Source organism: Equus caballus, chromosome 6 (genome assembly GCF_041296265.1).
Source record: "Equus caballus isolate H_3958 breed thoroughbred chromosome 6, TB-T2T, whole genome shotgun sequence".
Taxonomy (NCBI): domain Eukaryota; kingdom Metazoa; phylum Chordata; class Mammalia; order Perissodactyla; family Equidae; genus Equus; species Equus caballus.
The window spans coordinates 63,570,254-63,589,564 of NC_091689.1; the positions used below are offsets into that span (position 1 = coordinate 63,570,254).

At 37.3% G+C, this 19,311-nt stretch overlaps 1 protein-coding gene across 3 annotated transcripts in view; it reads right to left on the minus strand.

The window, feature by feature from the left end:
• Positions 1-432: 432 nt before the first annotated feature.
• The window catches only part of BCAT1 (branched chain amino acid transaminase 1), a 118,623-nt gene continuing 99,744 nt past the window's right edge, over positions 433-19,311 (minus strand). For all 3 annotated transcript variants that reach the window (XM_005610980.4, XM_023643242.2, XM_005610981.4), the window contains exons 9-11: positions 17,117-17,257; positions 15,176-15,250; positions 433-6,678 (exon numbers count right to left, since the gene is read on the minus strand). In XM_005610980.4, coding sequence (XP_005611037.1) covers positions 6,637-6,678; positions 15,176-15,250; positions 17,117-17,257 — 258 coding nt within the window. In that variant the 3' untranslated portion in view covers positions 433-6,636. The remainder of the gene's footprint in view (positions 6,679-15,175; positions 15,251-17,116; positions 17,258-19,311) is intronic.

A 19,311-nucleotide genomic window follows, 5' to 3' on the forward strand; every position in this document is an offset into this window, starting at 1 on the left:
CTTTACATAGTGTCTTTTGTTCTAAAGCTAGTTAGCCACATATGGGTGTATTGGCTTATCAGTGAGGTAAATTCATTATGACAGTGGGAAGAAGTAATCTCTTCCTGATCCTGTGCAAAATTCAAAAGACAAAGCTAAATTTTACTAGACACATCCATACCCAGGGGAAAGAGCAATTCCTAAATGCCCATTGCACTTCTTACCCAAAGTTTGAAAATATGAGACATATTAAGACTCTATCTCCTTGCGTGGTTTCAGGTCTTTCTGGTGTGTTCAATTCTTTTCACTCTCTCAGTGTCATTTTGGTTTAAAGATACCACACTACATTTACATCTCATGACCAAAAACGTTGGAACATCATAAAAACAGTAATTAAGTTCTATTGTTTCATGTGTCCAACAATGCCCATTTCAAGACACTAGACAAAGAGGATTCCTTTAAGTTGTTTTATTGATGACGGAAAGTGCATAATTAAAGATTTGATGAGAAACCTGCAAACAATAAAGAATGTGTCTATTTCCAGCAAAATACAATTATTCCAGGTCCTTTAGACATTATAAATATAGAGTTCTTTCACACCAGATGGTTCATATATAACAAAGTCATTTTAGAATGTTTAATTGTGCTTCTACAAAACCTTCGAAGAACGAGGTAGTTTCCTTTACCCACTATATTTTCCACATTTCCATTAATAATTTTTAGTGAGCTTAAATCCTTTTAACATTACCTTTAATTTCGCATGAAAGCCAAGACATTTACAAAGTGTTTATTTCTTTCTACTTGATTTTTCTTAAAGGGAATTTCAAGAATCACTACACAACTAGAGAAACTTGAGACTAGCAATGGCTGACATTTTTCATTACAATCAGATTTCGATGCAAGAGAACACGTACTAAAACTTCCATAGGTAAGCTGATATTCTCTTGTTTCTGTCAATAAATTCTGATTTCAAAACGACTTCCTCAAACTACTCATTTTCTCTCAGCCACCAAATCAAGTAAGCACAAATTCTTCAGAACAGTGGGTTGGGCTCCCTGTATTAGCTAACTGGGTGCATTGCAAGATCATTCATTCTCATACGTCATCAGAGAAACATCCAGAATTTACAGATGAGCTAGCTTACTTTTCAGACTTGATCCAAAAATCTATTTCCAGCCACACTCTTGATAGAATTCCTTCACTCTTCAAAAACTTATCAGTGAAGCAGATACTGAGGCAGATATTTGCATTCCTTTCTTAACCCTGAGAATGACTTTAACGACCATAAATGATAATATTCACTTCAAAACTAAATGATAATATTCAACTAATTTCCAAATCAGTTAGCCTTCACCAAGGAAAGAGTGATGGTGATAAATAGTATTTCTAAAGGAAAAAAAAATCATAATCTACTCCCTGTCACTTATTCTTTTATTCAGCCTCACAGATCTTAAAATGGCTGAAGAAATGACACAATAGATAGTACAGACTATGCAATTATAAAGTCTTATCCCAATTGGTAGCAATCTAAAGTGGTTTCCATGTTAACACAGTCCTCAGATTATTACCTTAAGATCATGGCCTAATGCTAGTATCTGAGGAATTGGCCACTATACTTAGTCACTTCCTAATTGGCATGATTTGTATTTGGCACTATGTTGAAAGCTGAAGATCCCCATGGCTGGCAGAGTGAGGAAAAAGCTCCTTTGGACAACAAAGAAGCAAGTTTGATGTTTCCCCCTCTATCATTCCTTTCTTTCTCTACCTTCGGTTGTTCTTCCTCTGACGTCTCTAATTAAAATTTTCTCCATAATTCAATAATGCGTAACAAGGAACCTAGCCATTGTGAGAGTGGATGCACAGAGAAATCTGTCAATGAAACTACACTTTCGCTCATCTCCGTACAGCAGCTCATGGTCAATTCTTACCATCCCAACAGTGGATTCCATAAATTGAACACTATGCAACTTAAGTTTTAGGGCTTATTAACTGGGCCTATTGTGGTATGAAAAATATACTTTCTCACAGAACAAGATTACTTAAAACTTCAATAGTTGCATCCTGCAGATTTTAAAGACCACTTCATTTTCTTTCTAAGACTGAATTTCATGCCTTTATCATTCATTAAAGGAAATATGTTTACATATATCTGATCCCAGGGAATTATTTTCCCCAAAACACTACTATATCCTGTTGATGTTTCTTTATCAACCTCCCCAAATTAATATCTGAGAAGTCTTTTATTACGGTATGTATGCTAAAGATGAAAAATCAATCACTTTCTTCTACCTTCATATAGGGCTTTTTGGCAAGGATAAAAGTGAATCTCTTTGAAATACTTTAAACGGCCTTGCTTTTAAAACCTCAAACTGTGAAAAATTACTGTTATATTCAAGTTAGTCTCCTACCTGTTATTTTCTGAGTAGCTAGATCCATCATTTTCAAGCGAACACTCAAAACAGTTTGATTCATAATAGACATTTTCCAGAAAAATTCACTCTAGGAACATTTTCTTTGTTTATTTCAATAGTATCTGACGTTGAGTTTAAGAAGATCAGCAAGGATGCCATAATTTGAGGTGTTCTGTTGTTAGATGGAGCACGACAACTTAACATTGCTCCAAAAGAACGCAGTTAACAAACGTACTAGGTTGGTAGTAAGCAGCAAACCAGGAGGTGAGTCACGCCATGTAGGCAGTGACTGAACAACCTCTAGATACTAGCCTGGCCAAGTAGTTTCACACTAGAGGAAAGAAAGAATTAAAAAAATGACAAATTTCTCTAAAAAATGAGATGAAAATGCTCATTGTGATTTCTTAGTAAGAGATGTGCTCTGGTCTTCAACTCCTTATGATCTAACTGTATTAAATACTGCTTTTCATCTAAAAATTTGTTTAAGTAGCAGAGTATAAACTCCATGAGGGTAATGTCTATATACTATTGATTTTCTAAAACTAACTTCCTACTCCCTACTGCTAGTCGTGTTACGTGCACATCTGTGGGCACTCAATCAACATTTATCAAATTGACTATAATCTCCATGATACCTATCAATAGGTAATGCTTGTTGAAAAGCTGGGACCCTTTGCCTCCTTTTCGGGGGATATATCTGGAAAACAGATAGCTGAACAAATTCCACTTGTGGCAAAACAAAGTGACAGGTGTTATAAAGTGTCCACTAAAATTACTTGCCAGCATTACTATTTATAACTTAAGTTTCTGCATTTCCACATAAGAAATCCACATTCCAGGGAAGAATTCTCTGATCATCTTTAGAATCAGGATATTAAGGGATCCTTACAATGTTTCTCTAACCCCCTTGCTTTAGTGCATCTGATGAATGTTTATTGCTCTAAATATTTTAGAAAATATCAATTCAAGGAAAGTGAGTGAAAGTTGTTGTTTGCTGCTTAAAAATCATTTTCCTCGATCATGAGGGTGAAATGAACATACAATTTTAACAAGAAACTTTTTAAGGAAAAGGAGTACAGTGACTGAGCACCGAGTGGGAATAGGGAAAATAAATAAGCTTATTTGGCAGCTGATTTTATAGCATAAACTCCCTAAATCAGAGCTGTAGTTGCAGCTGTAATAAAGGGCTCCTACAATTCGTTTGACCAAGATATACTCATTAATTGCCTTCAAGTGCCCAAGAGTGCTCCGATTTGAGGAAAGCAAGACCGGTTGTTTAGGTACAATTATATCAAGCAACAAAAGTGATACGATGAAGAACTTCAACCCCGAGTGTATAACGTAGGCTTCCCTATCTTCAGGAGCACTGACATCGCCCGTCATATAGCTGATGTTACAGTGTGCCTTCTTGCTGCTACCTCTGGTCTTATTTTTTTCTTATGGCAATCTTTTGAGAAAAGAATAGAGGGTGTTTACCAGGTAGAAAAAAACATGATTCCCTAACAAGGTTTTCCATTTATTTCTCTTTCCCTTTTCCTTTGTACTTTGACAGCAAACTTGAAACAGGTATCATTAGTTTATTCACTCCTGCCACCTGCAGGTCCTAGAGAACATGGTAGACATCCTTGAAGTTGACTCTTCTTTTGGTGTATCATGAGTTGAATCCTTAATAAATGACTGTAACACAGAAAATTTCTAACAGCAACTATCTTTAGGAAATGCTCTGGTTTCGTCTATGTCTGAACACTTTGTCTTAAAATCTTAGTTTCCACTGATGTGTTTTGGAAAAAGCTGATAAACTTGGTCTGAAATGTGATAACTGCAAAAAGTGGGAGGAAGAAGCATGCAAAATAAGTTAATCATTATCATTTTAAGTGCCACCAGTTCTGTTTATATTCATGCACATGTGAATTGCTGAATCTCATTTGATCAACCCAATTAAACATTAAATAATTGCAGCCAATTATGCAAATATCAGCAACAATATTAATTTGTTGATCTTTTTGAGCAGATTAGCCTCACATGTTCCTAATGCTAGACTATCTTATGCCTTAAATGATCAATTAGTGTTACGATAACTAAGTCTTGAAGAATGGATAATTGCCTAGTTATAATGTGCCACTCTTGCTGTATTAATCCACTGCAATTAAACAAATAGTGCACAAGGAAAAAAGATGTGCAGATGTTCCTTTTAAATCTATTTAACAAGTCAGTGTCAAGGTCAATTTCCTGTCTTATTACTTACACGAGAATGGCAGATTGTGTTCTCTGCTTTAGCACATCTTCAGTTTTTTAAAATGGCTATCCTTAGTCTTCACTGTGTCTGACAAGAAGGGCTTAAAATGCTCTTATGGTTTGATGAGAGAAATGATACAGACATAATGTTAAGACATAGTGTTCTCTAACTTTTACAACGGACATGTCTTGCCGTACTCAATTTAGAGATGCAAAGTATAAAATGTATTTATGGCAAACAAATGATTTCCATTTCTCATAGGAATGAGTCCAGTTATTATGTGCTATTTGACAGGTTAGAATTACCTAGAAGTCTTTTCTAGACTTCTATATTAGAAAGGAGGTCACAAGATTTAGCCAAGGCAACCCCTTCGAATGCTACTTGGTGAACATGTGAGGAAGACATGTTACATCACCTGAGGCCTGAAAAGAACAAGGGACTCTCCCAAGACTTCAGATCACCAATTAAAAGCCCCCTAAAAGATATTTTTACCATTCCTTTTCATCTTATACTTCCCTAATTTCACTTTACCATTCCTATCTAAAAAGACCCAATGGCCAAAAGTCTTGGAAACGAATCAAAGCCCCATTTACTATGTGCTGCTACATGCCTGAAGGAAATTTCTCCAACACATCAAACTTTTCGAATGTTTTTTTCCTTGCTCTGAAAAGAGAATGAAATATGACCAGCAAGATGAAAGTTATCAGGACTGAAGGAAACCAAAATATAATGTCTGAGAGTTGACCTTCCAAGGGTAAATGTTTTCTATCAAGATTTGACTTTCCCCTAGATAACCCAGGATACAATTTTAACTCACAGTTCCTAAACGAGGAAAATATTGTCTGTAATTGCTCTCCCTGTACCCTAACCATGTGCTCATCCAATCCCCATTCAACAGAAATGAGCACACACAAAACCAGAGTCTAAAAACCAGAGTATATCTCTTTGCTTTCTACCAAAAGACGAAACATAATGATCTGTTTTGTACCTAACACTTCACATAAATGTATTTAACACTTAACATACATTATTTCCATTTGGTGGGTATGATATCATGACCTCTCTAGAGCTATTACTTCAATTCCAAGACAGTCTTCAAATATGAAATAATTCCTCCAAAAAATTATGCCTCTAAGTATCTCTAATGACTTAGCAGTCCATGGAAAATAAAGACAGTATGAGGTAAATATAAGCAATGTCAGAACCAATCACAAATTCTAATAAAGAGGTTTCATAATATAGAAACAAAGAAGGTACGCTTCTATAGAAGATAAATGTTCACTCATTCGTTATTTAGTGAGTATCTATTATGTGCCAGGCAGGGGGATAGAAAGATCTCTAAGGCACAAGACCCTCGGTCTTGTAGTGGAGCCTGACAAACAGCCAACAGGAATACAATGTGGAAAGGGCAATGGTGGACATGTGCACAGGTCTTGCTGATGCAAAGTGAACTTGGATCAGACTGTGACATCAGGAAGAAGGAGAGATTTTCCTTATGACGGACTTAGGGGGTCTGGAAAAAAATGTGATGGGAGGAAATCCAGTTCTTCCAAGTCTTGATTTAAAAAAAACACAAAACACTTCCTGAGGATGGAGACTCGTGACAGGAAATGTTACCTATGAAACTGACTCAAAGCAGCTTTCAAACACAAAAAACTCATTTGGTTGAGGAGCAGATCATAACTGATACTAAAGAATAAACAAAGATTTTTGTATCAGAGTGAAGTACTAAGGGAGGCACTGGGATTACTGAGGAAAATTCTATGCTACAAGGCTTACATTATCGTCTTTCTAAGAGAAGGTAAGGTAAGCTTCTACTCTGAAGTTTACAAAACACCGTTTGATGATTGCAATTCATGTTCTCTGGCATGAGGAAACGATCACCCTGGTAACACTGATTATACAAACTACATTACGCACAACTAAAGACAGGTAGCCAAAGAAATCTATCATAATTCAAATGCGACAGTCTGTCCCAATAGCACACGGATGATATCCTGTATTTTCCATTCAGGATACTATGATTGTCCAGTTGCTCTCTTCTCTTCCATACTACAACAAAAGCAAGAAAACAAGTTTCAGTATAAAAGCTAACAGTGCAGGGATAGCTTATAAATACACTTATTCATACAACCAACATTGTACAAAAAACTCGCTTCTGTTTTGAATATTAAAAGTATATTCACCTTAAAAAGATTAGAGAGAAACAATCAAATACTCGGAAAGAATCACAAATTTTATCATTACTGTTGAACTCAAACTTATAGCCAGTGTAATTCCTTTGTATATGGTGCACGCCTTTTCATTACCATTCTGTATTTAACTTCTGCTCTCCAAATAACATGAGTTTAACGACCGTCGTCTTTACTCTAAAGAAGTGATGCTCAAAGTGTATTCCCCAGACCAGTTGCATAAGCATTACCAGCAACGTGTTAGAAATGCAAATCCTCAAGCCCCACCTCAGACTTACTGAATCAGAAACTGTGGATGATCTCAGCAACTTGTGCTTCAGCAAGGTGATTCTGACAAAGCCAAAGCTTGAGAATCACTGCTCCGAAATCCCACTTATCAAGGGTGTTTTATGTTCATGGACAAAACCCAGTGGGTCTGAACGGTAACTTTGTTCTCTAAATGAAAGTTGTTTGTGTGATGTTAGTACCCCATTTTTTGTTAGTCCCTCAAAAGTTATGGAACTGCAACATAATCAGAATTATTTACAGTGGCAAATAATCTGCTTTAGCAAAGCTAAATTTTAATATTTAAAACTGAATTAAATGAAACATAAAGATATTCCAGATGTCAGAGACAGAAAATCAGTTCTATAACCATTCGTTCATTCATTCAAGAAACATCTTGGTGTTTAAATGAGCTTTCACCCTTTGCTCAAGCACTGCACGCCAACATCATTGTGCCAAAAGCTTTAAACTTATTACCTCATTTATCCTCACAGTAACCCCAAATAGTAGATGCCATTTTCCATCTCATTTTATGGATGAGAAAAGTAAATTTTCGGGAGATTAAATAATTTACTCAAGGTTGTGGTTAGTAAATAGCTGAGTCCATTCTCTAGCCAAAGTCTCTCTCACATTAAATTCCACGTTCTTAACCACCATCTAGACTGCCCACCCCATGTTCACCTAGCCATGCGTGTGGAAACTGACTTGGAACAGATCTTCTCTACCCAGAGGAGCATGTGACCAACTCTACCTAAATCAGAGGATGTCCCCTTTTCACATGAATTGGCTCTTTAGTCCTAATATAACTTTGGTTGAAATTAATACAAAACATCAGAACTTGTGAATTGGAAAAACCTCAGTGGTCATCTACAATGATCATTTTATTTGGATGAGCCAAATGGGGTCCTGGATTTTACTTCAGAATAATTCCACTTTTATCAGTTTTGTGTACTGGGATTCTAGGAAAGAGTTCTTTTATAGAAAGTTCTGCTGCTTAAAAATCAAGTGTGAAGAGCAATGAATTTTTAGGCCAAGCTTCTCATTTTACATATAAGGACACTCATTTAGGAAACTCTTAATCACAAGCTTAGTTCTCTTGCTTCTGTCCAGTGCTATTTATCCCGTATCACACGTCCATGTGCTGTGTTCCTCTTACAGAGCTTTAAAGAACTCAGAGAGCAGAATCCATCAAATTGGTAACAATACTGGGAGCCAAAAATGGGTCTACCTCCTACCTTCTGGTTTATGTGAAAAGGAGAATAAAAGAAACCCAATGACTATAAGTGACTTCCTCAATCCACATCAGAAGGCACTGCCTAACGATGTGTCTTCCCACTATTGACTCTTGATTCATGATGAATGCTGGATAAAACATTCCCAAATTCTGTCTGATTTATGTACGGTGTCAACATGACTTAAGGTAAGAGCAAAATATGTGTTTTATTTTTCTTATTTGGATTCCCATATTACATACTTTTGCCATTAATAACAATTGAGTGTCAGCATATGGACATTTCAGGAGATCTAAAGAATTGTGATTCATGAACATTATAATTTCATCTTAAATCTCATCAAAGTATATTTGCTTTCAATTAGTTGTTTTAAGTTTATAAACAGTCGAAAATCTATTTCGGTTACAATGACCAGCACGGGCCACATCACTCTAAGAACGTGCATAGTATGTATTAAGCTTTATCCCTCTCATCCTGCCAGTTCTACTTTTACGTAAAATCACAGCTTCTGAGATGTAACCAAGACGTGATATTACAGGTTATTGATAATGTCTAGACCTAGGCAGTGAGCAATCAAATTTTCCTTTGACAGATGGATAATCAATTTCATTTTTCAATGGAAAATAACTCAAAATAGAGATGACAGATTTTTGCAGAGATAGAAATCTCATTCTTTCCTCAAGAGCAGATTTCCAGAGAAGGAGGGGAAAGAGAAAACATGTCTGCATGGGCTAGGATGTCAGTGTCACTACAAAACCACAGCAGTGGGCCCCCACACCCCTTCTACGTTTGGTAGGCCTGCAGTAAGTCACATTTACTTGACTTTGTTCACTAGCATCAAAGATGGGGTCAAAGCCATGTGGCAAATCAGACTGAGCCTATGGGATGGTATTTTGAGCCCATGTGGAAGAATCAGTGTGATGTACAGGATTTTCACACTTCTGCAAATTCCAGTTAGAACACTACACCAAAACATAACTAATGACAAGTTCACTACTTTGTACTGGATGTACGTATGGCAAATAATTTTACATGGCCTTTGCTAAAATGCCTTTTATACTCAGTTTAAAATTCCTAGCAACACAAAAGGACATCTTGAGTGTCATGTACTTATTCTCTACAATGCCAATAAAAATATAATCAGTGCTGGCCACCAGGTGACAATTTGTCATTCTTGTTCTAAATCCTATTCAATGGCCATGCAAAGCTTTCTCATAACATGTAGAAAAGTGCATATTAGGGAACAAGGAGGGGCTGGGAAGCTGGTCAAAGGACTGAGTCATCAAGGCAACCTGGCAATGGTCACTTAGCATGCACACAGAGAAGGACGGCCTGGGACATCAGCAGGGAAAAGAGGTGGAGCTCATTAACTTATGTAACTAAAAGTCATCTGGCTGTTCCACTGGAAACAAGAAAAAATACAATAACCACTAATGGGCACTTGTGCTTGCAAAGCTGTAGTCACTAGTGAGGAAATGGATTTTTTATTCTACCTGGTGACCTGCAGTCAGTACAGATCCTGCTCCTATCCCATTCGGGCTTTCCTTTTCCTAAGAAATCGAAGACATCCATCTGTTGGTCTTTGCAATCACTACTTCCACTTTCTGAACCCTCATCAGCAGCACTGCTGGTTGCTCAAACATACTACCCCTGATATTTAAGACCTGGGTTCCAGCTTTTATCTTATCCTGACAGTAGTCTCAGCGTGTATCTCATTTTGAAAAGAATGTAAGTCAGGTTCTCTGACAGTTTTTTTGGAAAATAATTTGACATTATTCAAGCCCTTCCCCCCACCTCTTCTCAGAATGTTGGAAGATTCAAGAACAACATGTTTTTTGCTCTTTAGTATTTGCTTGGTGTCTCACTCATCCATTCATTCATTTATTCAGGAAATTGAATATGTATGTATGTACTGAGTATGTACTACAGCCCAGGCCCTGTCTGAAAACCGGGGTTGCAAAAAGAGAATAAGACAATTTTGACACTCAAACAACCCTAGGAGACAGACAAGTGTGTGACTAATTAGAATATAATTTAAAGGTCATATGTGATAATCCCAGGCACTTTGGAAGCTGGAAGAAGCAGCAGCATGTAAGCAGGTGAATGTGTTTGCACTGGGGGAAAGGGATGTTGTTCAAAAGGTTTAAAAGGTTTCTGACAGAGATGTCTTGAGGGACAGTTAATACCTTATCAAGTGGGCAAGTTGTAGAAGGTACAGAAAGGCAGGACGAAAGCAAAAGAGAGCAGAACACACCGGAGAATAAAGAAGACCCCAAACGGCAGGAGCAAAGGGGAGTATGATGGTGAGTGACTGCAAGAGCAAACAGTAATGGGAAAGAAAAAGAAACACGGGCAACACGGCGAAGGTTCTCCAAGTTAAGGTGGGTTAAGTATGAGCACAGAAGTGTTTTTCTTTGTTGCTTAAAAAAAGAAAAAACAAACAAACTCATTTAAAATGTTCCCCTCCTAAGAGGTATTCGTAGGCCAATCTGAGACCAGGGAACTATACGGATAATTAGCCAAATGGGATGAGTACTAAACCTCAGAGATTTTTACAAATATACAGAAGTACACAAGTCAAATGAAAATCAGATCTGTGGTTAAGAAGGAATTTTTCCTCTAGGTCACACTGGCAAGGATCTTGAGGGTTTGGGGTTGCTGCTGTCACTCTCCTCTTTCTCAGTTTACCAGAGCCCTTGGGAGGAAACAACCACATTTCCATGTAATGTCAAAGAGATCAAACGTAAAACATGACGCAATTCTACACTTTTTCCTCAATAATTACTTAAATTATTTTTCTTGGAGAGAAATCTAGTAGCTTGGCTGACAGTAGTAATTTGCCATCTTGTAAGAGAACAATTTTGAAACTTTAAGTTCCATACCCACAGGCATAAAATAACTGAAGAAGATGTGCTCTTAGATTCCAAATGGATGGTCCTCTGTTACTTAACAATTTGGAGCAGAGTTGGTGCTTCTGGTTTGTGGTTTAACTAGGAATCACTGTATTATCTCATGTGTCCTGTGACTGTACCCTTTTGTTTCTTTGTTCAGTAAGGAGCTCTGAATGTATCATTAGTTTTTAGTGTTACTACCATTAAACTTTACTGCCTAGGGTAAAAAGAGAAATTATTAACTTCATCTTAGCCATAGGCACTAAGTTATATAGCAAATATATATATACACAGGTAAGAGGAAAATGTTATGTTTCTTCTCATTTTTTGCTTTATATACATGTATCTTTTTTTTTGCTGAGGAAGATTCGCCCTGAGCTAACATCCATGCCAACCTTCCTCTATTTTCTATGTGGGTTGCTGACACAACATGGCTGCCAACAAGTGGTGTAGGTCCGCACTTGGGAACTGAGCCCAGGCAGTGGAAGTGGAGTGCACTGAACTCAATCACTAGACCATGGGGCTGACCCCATATATACATTTATCTTTTACTTTTAAACCTTTCACATGGTCTCACATTTAAATGGAGTATTTATTTTGCCCTTCTTCTATATCAGAGTGCTTTGACTCCTCTAATTTTTGTCTTTTTTTTTTTAAAGATTTTTATATTTTTTCCTTTTTCTCCCCAAAGCCCCCCAGTACATAGTTGTATATTCATTGTGGGTCCTTCTAGTTGTGGCATGTGGGACGCTGCCTCAGTGTGGTTTGACGAGCAGCGCCATGTCCGCGCCCAGGATTCAAACTAACAAAACACTGGGCCGCCTGCTGCGGAGCGGGCGAACTTAACCACTTGGCCATGGGGCCAGCCCTAATTTTTGTCTTTTTAAACTACTATATCACCCACCCCTGGAAAGCCGTTGGCACTCTATTTATACTCAATACATATGTTTGTTGAATGAATGAATAAAAAACATCCACTTCTGTCAGCTACATTCTTGGCTTCCATAACCTTACTTTTAAAGATGCTCTTTTTGAGATCTTTTGTATTGGCTTCCCATGTTGACCAAAAATTATGTCTTTGGGCTTCTCTCTTACTCATTCTGGGTTCTGATGCATATATTCTGTCACCGTCTCGATGGTAAAGATGCGCATTTCTGCTTTTGCCTTCTTAGCCAAAGCTGCATGATATGGGGCAAACACGTCTACGTGTAGATCGTTCTTCCAGTTCAAATTTAACAGAATTTGATTTTTCCCTCAGCCTGGTTGACTCATTTTTCCCTTTTCTTTTAATCCTTTACAACTAAATCAAATAAGTTCAAATTTTCTTATTCCATATAATCTCCAAGAAGTAGCTTACGCTGTAATCTCTTGTTTTGTATATTAACTGCTATAGAATGAAACATGCTCTTCTGTACATGTTCAAGAAAATTTTCTAAAGTAATCTTCCTTTCTTATCGCTATAATCACACTTCTTCCCCTTTTAAAAATCTTTCAACTTCTGTTTTGGATCAATGCTTTCATAATCTAGCCAATTACATACTTTTTTTTTATTTGAATAAAACATTAATAACTTAGTACCTTCATCAGATTTACTCCAACTCTAAAAAAAACCCAAAAATGCCTGAACCATTCATGCAGAAATTTTTATTAAATTTCTTCAAATTACTTTGTCTCTATGTACAAAAGTAGAAAACAACTCTGAGTAAATTTTAAATCTTCCAATGCTAAGATATTCCCTATTTAGATTACAGAAAATTCCTACAGAAAACTTTTATTGAAAAGTGAAAGTAGGGGGCTGGCCCCGTGGCCGAGTGGTTGAGTTCGCGTGCTTCGCTGCAGTGGCCCGGGGTTTCGCTGGTTCACGTCTGGGCGCAGACATGGCACCACTCGTCGGGACACGCTGAGGAGGCGTCCCACATGCCACAGCTAGAAGGACCCACAACTAAAAAATATACAACTATGTACCAGGGGGCTTTGGGGAGAAAAAGGAAAAATAAAATCTTTAAAAAAAAAAAAGTGAAAGTAAGATGACTTATTGGTTCAAAGACCACAATCATTCTTTCACTTTAATATTATAAATTTTGCATACATGTCACTGAGTAACTCTTCCAGGAATACTACATTTATCACTACCCAAAGACCTCAATTGCTCTGTAGGGGCCTGCTGCTTTCTCAACCAACTTTAAATGTTCACTTTGTTTTTAAGACCCAGAACCATCTGATGTTACCTGAACTATCCAACTTTCTTCCATGTTTCAAAACGAGTCTCAGCTCCCCTTGGGTATTTTATTTTTTTTCTTTCTGTTTTTTTTTTTTTTTGAGGAAGATTAGCCTTGAGCTAACATCTGCTGCCAATCCTCCTTTTTGCTGAGGAAGACTGGCCCTGAGCTAACATCCATGCCCCTCTTCCTCTACTTTATATGTGGGACACCTACCACAGCATGGCAAGCCAAGCGGTGCCATGTCCACACCTGGGATCCGAACTGGCAAACTCCAGGTCGCCAAAGCGGAACATGCACACTTAACCGCTGCACCACAGGGCTGGCCCCCACCTTGGGTATTTTCACTGACTGGCAATGATGGTATCCAGGTTCAAGAGAATCCTCCAACAACTTGTGAAGTGTTTGCAAATCACAGAACAGTCTCTTTGACAGGCGACTCAGAGTTACCTGATATTTGATATGCCTGCCTAGTAAGATGCTCAACTGCCTGATCAAACATTACTGTAGATGTTGCTCAGAAAAAATAGGCAAAACAAAGTTAGTAACACACAAAAAAATAAGTGTGCACACTCTTTGGCCCATCAATACAATCCCAGGAACTTACCCCAAAGGAAATAATCAAGGATGCACCATTCACAATAGTGAAAGATTGCCAACAATACAAACATTCAATAATAAGCCTTCTTGAAAAATTATGGCACATCAGTATAATGGAATTCAATTAAACTTTATACATGGATTTAGAAAATTATTGATTGATAGGGAAAAGCAAATGATTTATTAAGTGAAAAAAAGCAGGTAACAAAATTATGTATTATCCCATTTTGTTAGAAAAAATATCTATCTAAAAATATATAAGTTCTTACACAATATTAAAAGTTGATATCAAAAATTAATAGTGGTTATATCTTAGTGTTGGAATCATAGGTAATATTACTTTTCTTCTGTGCTGTCTACTTTCAAGTTTTTTTCTTTTTTTTTTTCTTGTGAGGAAGATTGTTGCTAAGCTAACATCTGTGCCAATCTTCCTCTATTTTTCATGTGGGATGCTGTCACAGCATGGCTTGACAAGCGGTGGTAGGTCCGTGACCAGGATCCAAACCTGTGAACCCAGGGTCGCCAAAGCACAGCACGTTACCTTAACCACTATATCACCAGGTCAGCCCCCAAGTTTTTTACTTTTATAAAAGTATGTTATACTTTTCAATAAGATTTTTAAATATTATCAAAATTTATATATATATATATTTTTAAATGTTAAGTAATTTGGAGTCCTTGACAATATTTTCTTTCTTTCTGTTTATTTTAAACATGTCTTTCCGATTTCTGCTTTGCTCCCACACATACTATCAGAAACATCTTCCTTAAATTTAATTTGTTGACCTCAAATTATAGTACTTACTCTCTTCTCTCTATTGAAATATGATTTGGTTCTAGGCTCTGATTGAAATAAGGTAACAGGGGCCAGCCCAGTGGCACAGCAGTTAAGTGCACACATTCCACTTCGGCAGCCCAGGGTTCACCGGTTCGATTCCTGGGTGCGGACCAAGGCACCACTTATGATGCCGTGCTGTGGCAGGCATCCCACATATGAAACAGAGGAAGATGGGCATAGATGTTAGCTCAGGGCCAATCTTCCTCAGCAAAAAGAGGAGGATTGGCAGCAGATGTCAGCTCAGGGCTAATCTTCCTCAAAAAATAAATAAATAAATAAATAAGGTAGCATTTTAAAAGAAAGAAGCCCTTACCTGAATATCAGTCAATTTGTCCAAGATCCGGCTTGCAACCTTAGGACCATTCTCCATAGTTGGAATGTGTATAGTCTATGGAAGAAAAGACCAGGCACGAGATAATTCGAGGATATTCATGTACCCGGGGACACCAAGTAAGATGCTCAGCAATTCCACCATATTAAGGCAATTCCACTGAAATAAAGAACGGCCGTTTGATAACCTGATTATGTGTGCTAGTTCTTTATGCCAAAGATTCTTTTCTACTCCAAATCTGAATAAAAACACCTAGCCAACGATCGGTTGTTCACTGCCTACCAACTGATTTTAGGGCACAACTGGGTTACACATCAGTCTTCAGGCTGATTTAAGGAACCAATGAGAAGCTAGAGGTACCTAAGATAGCAGCTAAACTTGTAGAATCCTACTTCTTCCAGCAGTCTGAGAATCTCCAAGGATGAATTACTGGCCTTCACAACTAACTCTCTCCGCAGAGAATGAGAACTCAAAGATATTGTGCCACAAATTAAAGCAAGTTATTTCAGGGACATCAATTAAAGCAAGTCTGCCTTCACAACAGGGGCTTCTAAACCTATGCCTTTTCCAAGCCAAACCTCCAGGGACCACAACCTCCACCATGTTGGACAGCAGGCTTAAATTCAGGGCTGAGAGCGACTTCATGACCCTAATTCACATATGAGTCATGCCCATTCATGCCTGGCTTGCAAGCCTTTGATAGTTTGATTTTAGTAGATAGCCCATGCTCTCACTTTTCTCATTATGCCCTTTAGGATAATAGGATAATTAGATGTACCTTTTGGCTTTAAATGACCCTGGAAACAAGACCACCAAAAATGTTACACCTTATAAAGTTCCTATTTCTAGAGGTGAAATAATAACCGGACTTAAAAAAAAAGTCTGAGCTAATGACAACCTTAGTTCATCAAAAAAGTGAACCCATAATATACTACCTAGATGCTATCTTAGTAAAATATGAAACAGTAGCTTTATAATCAGTACAAGTATCCATATATAATAGAATAATTCTTCTCCCTTGAAACAATCAATCTGTGGATAAAAGTAAGTTAAAAAATCTCAAACAATGAAGCAGTCATCATTAAAATCAGCAGAAAAAAGTCAATCTAACCAGCTGATGACAAATTATAATGTCGAATTTAAAAACCTATAGAATTTGTACTTAATATGAGTAATTTAAGCCAATTCACATTTTAAGAATAATATTCACATGCCTTTAAGTTATAAAGTTAGTTGATGATAATCGTAAGTATTGGAGCTTTGCTATAAAGAGGAAAGCAAAAAAACTGACCAAAAAATGGAAGCACCGCACATATAAAATCAGATGAATTCACTGGGAGGAGAAAATTTCTTCCAACCAAATGCTCGAATTCCTTTTGGAAGATTTTAGTAAATGTATCAGGTTTGCCAAAAGAAAAATTTGTGTAAAGTGGTCTAAATAATAATAATAACAGCAGCAATAGTAATAATAATAAATAGTGTAGGAGTTAATCGTTCAAATGAATCTTCCCTAACTATTTGCCATTCCCACTCCAGTAGTTTGGAAGTACTTTTGGAAAGTAGAAACTGAAATCTAACTACTGCTGTGGAACCTTCCTTAGTGAGCTGGAAGAAATAAACGAGTGGAAGTCTGTTGACACATCTCCAATCCCGAAATTGACAGAAGGCAAATATGATCTTTGTCCAAGGACAAAGCTGACTTCCCACCATGTTGGAGCTTACACAAAATCACTGGCAAGATTGAGAGTAAGTAATTTGCTAACACAAGTTCACCGGGACAAACTGTCCCAGCTAACGGAATGCCAGGTTATTAAAAAAATCCTTTGTATCCCGGGTCCAACTAGCATTTCGTTCATACATTAAAAAAATTAAATTATAGGCAAATGCTTGGAAATGACAAGAAGCGAAGAAACAGTGTCTTACCTCGCCCTTGTACAGTATATCAGAAACCGGGCAAACAACGCAGGCCGTCCCGGAGCCGAACATCTCCCTCACTCGGTTCTCTTCCAGGGCTGTTGTCAAGTCATCCATGGTGAGATACCTCTCCGACACCTTAAATTCACCCTGTTGGGAAAGTAAAACATTAAAAAATACATTTTTTCGAGGAAAAGGCATGCAAAAAAGCCCTGCCGTACCTACCTTTCTATTTTACATTCTGATTCAACTCAGGTAACGTCACACTCATCCTTAGAGGGAAAGCTAGAGGGAGCAACACCACCTTGTTGGTAAATACACTGAGGTGCCAAGCAATCTACTGCAGGGGCACAGCATCTCTAAAAACCTACTTTAAGATCACAGCATCTCTAAATGAGATGACCAGAATATACAACATAAGATTATCACTATAAAACTCATGGTTTATTTTAATACACACCTGTTTTTCTTGCCTTTTATTTGTTGTCATGGCTAAAGTCTTCACCAGTTGATGCAGCTCAAATGCTACTTAATGCGTGCTCTGTGCTAACAGTGTTTTAAACCCTATTTATCATAAAAGAGAACACATTATATAAGAGTAATAATTATAGCTGCCATTTATCTAGCACCCATGGCACACCAAGTGCTCTCCTTTTTAAGGTGGGTATTATTCTCCCCATTTTACAGATGAGGAAACTAAGGTTTGAGCAGGTGGAGTGACATCCCTACGGGCACACAGCTAGCAAATGGCAGAAACTAGATCTGACCTCAGGTCTGATCTGACGGGTTCCAAATCTGCTCCTCTTTCTACCGTGCCTTTTAAGGAGTAAAAACATAGACTGTGTTTCAATACCTGAAATATTTCATTATTTTAAAACACTGAAAGTATATTTGAGAAAAAATATTTGAGTCTTCTTTTTTTCTTTGTAAATTCACTGATTCAGTTGACTTTACTGTAGCAATCTCGCTCCTCCTCGTTAATATCACACCAGGTTGAATTTCATCACAGAATTATTGCTATAACCTCATCGACTTCTGCTGGACTATTGGAATATTTTATTTGCTCAAGGATAGGAAATGGGAAAAAAAAATTCTGATGCTTTTAACCTATGTTTAAACTATCTGTCTAATATTCTTTAATCTGCCTAATTCTCATTCTTTTATGTTAGCGGTTGAAGTTCAAAGGCTGTCAACAGGCTATTTGAATGAAGGCAACCAAGCAGGGATAGACATTTTTCTTTTTAAAGAAAATGAGAGTATTTTTTAAAACCTACAAATCCCCAATAGATAAAAATGGAAATCACAGCCCTCGTCAAGATTCAACACATTAGAACAATGCATCATGCTCTAAGTATATTTGAAGGGTAGGAAAATATGTCTGCAACAGAAACACGGCTTTTTGCAAGTTTCCATTGATTTAAGTCTGCAATTGCAATTATGTTGTTCAAAGGTAAATAAATAAATAAATTCCAGAAAACTGGCCAAGTAAACTGAAAACAAGCTGAGTTCTGTGTTCCGGAAGAAGAAAACAAAAAAATCTCTTGTAAATAAACAGGATTGTTTTTACTCTGCTCACCCTTACTTATCTTTGGACAATGTTCCCTGTCTGGCAAGTAATGGTAACCCCCCACAAGACTCTTGGCATTTATGTCTCACTGTTTTAAAATAGCTTTTAAAATAAATTACAGCTAAGGAGTCAAGAAAAAACTTCCTCCATAATAACCTATTTTTCATGCTAGCAAATCATTAGTGTGGAAAAGCATTTCCACTTGCAACTTGTCATCAAACCTTCTGTACTTGGTTGATTTTTTTCTTTAATAAAACAAAAATTACTGAGCTTCGAAAATACATCTTTCCAACTGCAAACATATTTAGGACAGGGCAAGCTGTTTGAAATTATACCAACAGTTTGTAAATGTCATGCCCAATGTGCCAGCCAGCATGTGGCAGTTGGGTCTTGTCTACTTTGGGGTTTTGTACAATTATTTATAGCACATCTCCTCTATTTCCAAAGCCTTTTCCAGAGAAACTGCACTCTCCTAGAGAATGTGTATGTTTCCAAACATTTGTCCTATTAGGGCTGTTTGACCACAGTATGCTCAAAACCTTTTCATGTCCCTTGGAGACCATTTTAACACATGGGTCAAAAGTTCCATCCAAGAACCTTTGCCAGATAACCAACTTGTTCAATATTCATCTTGAAA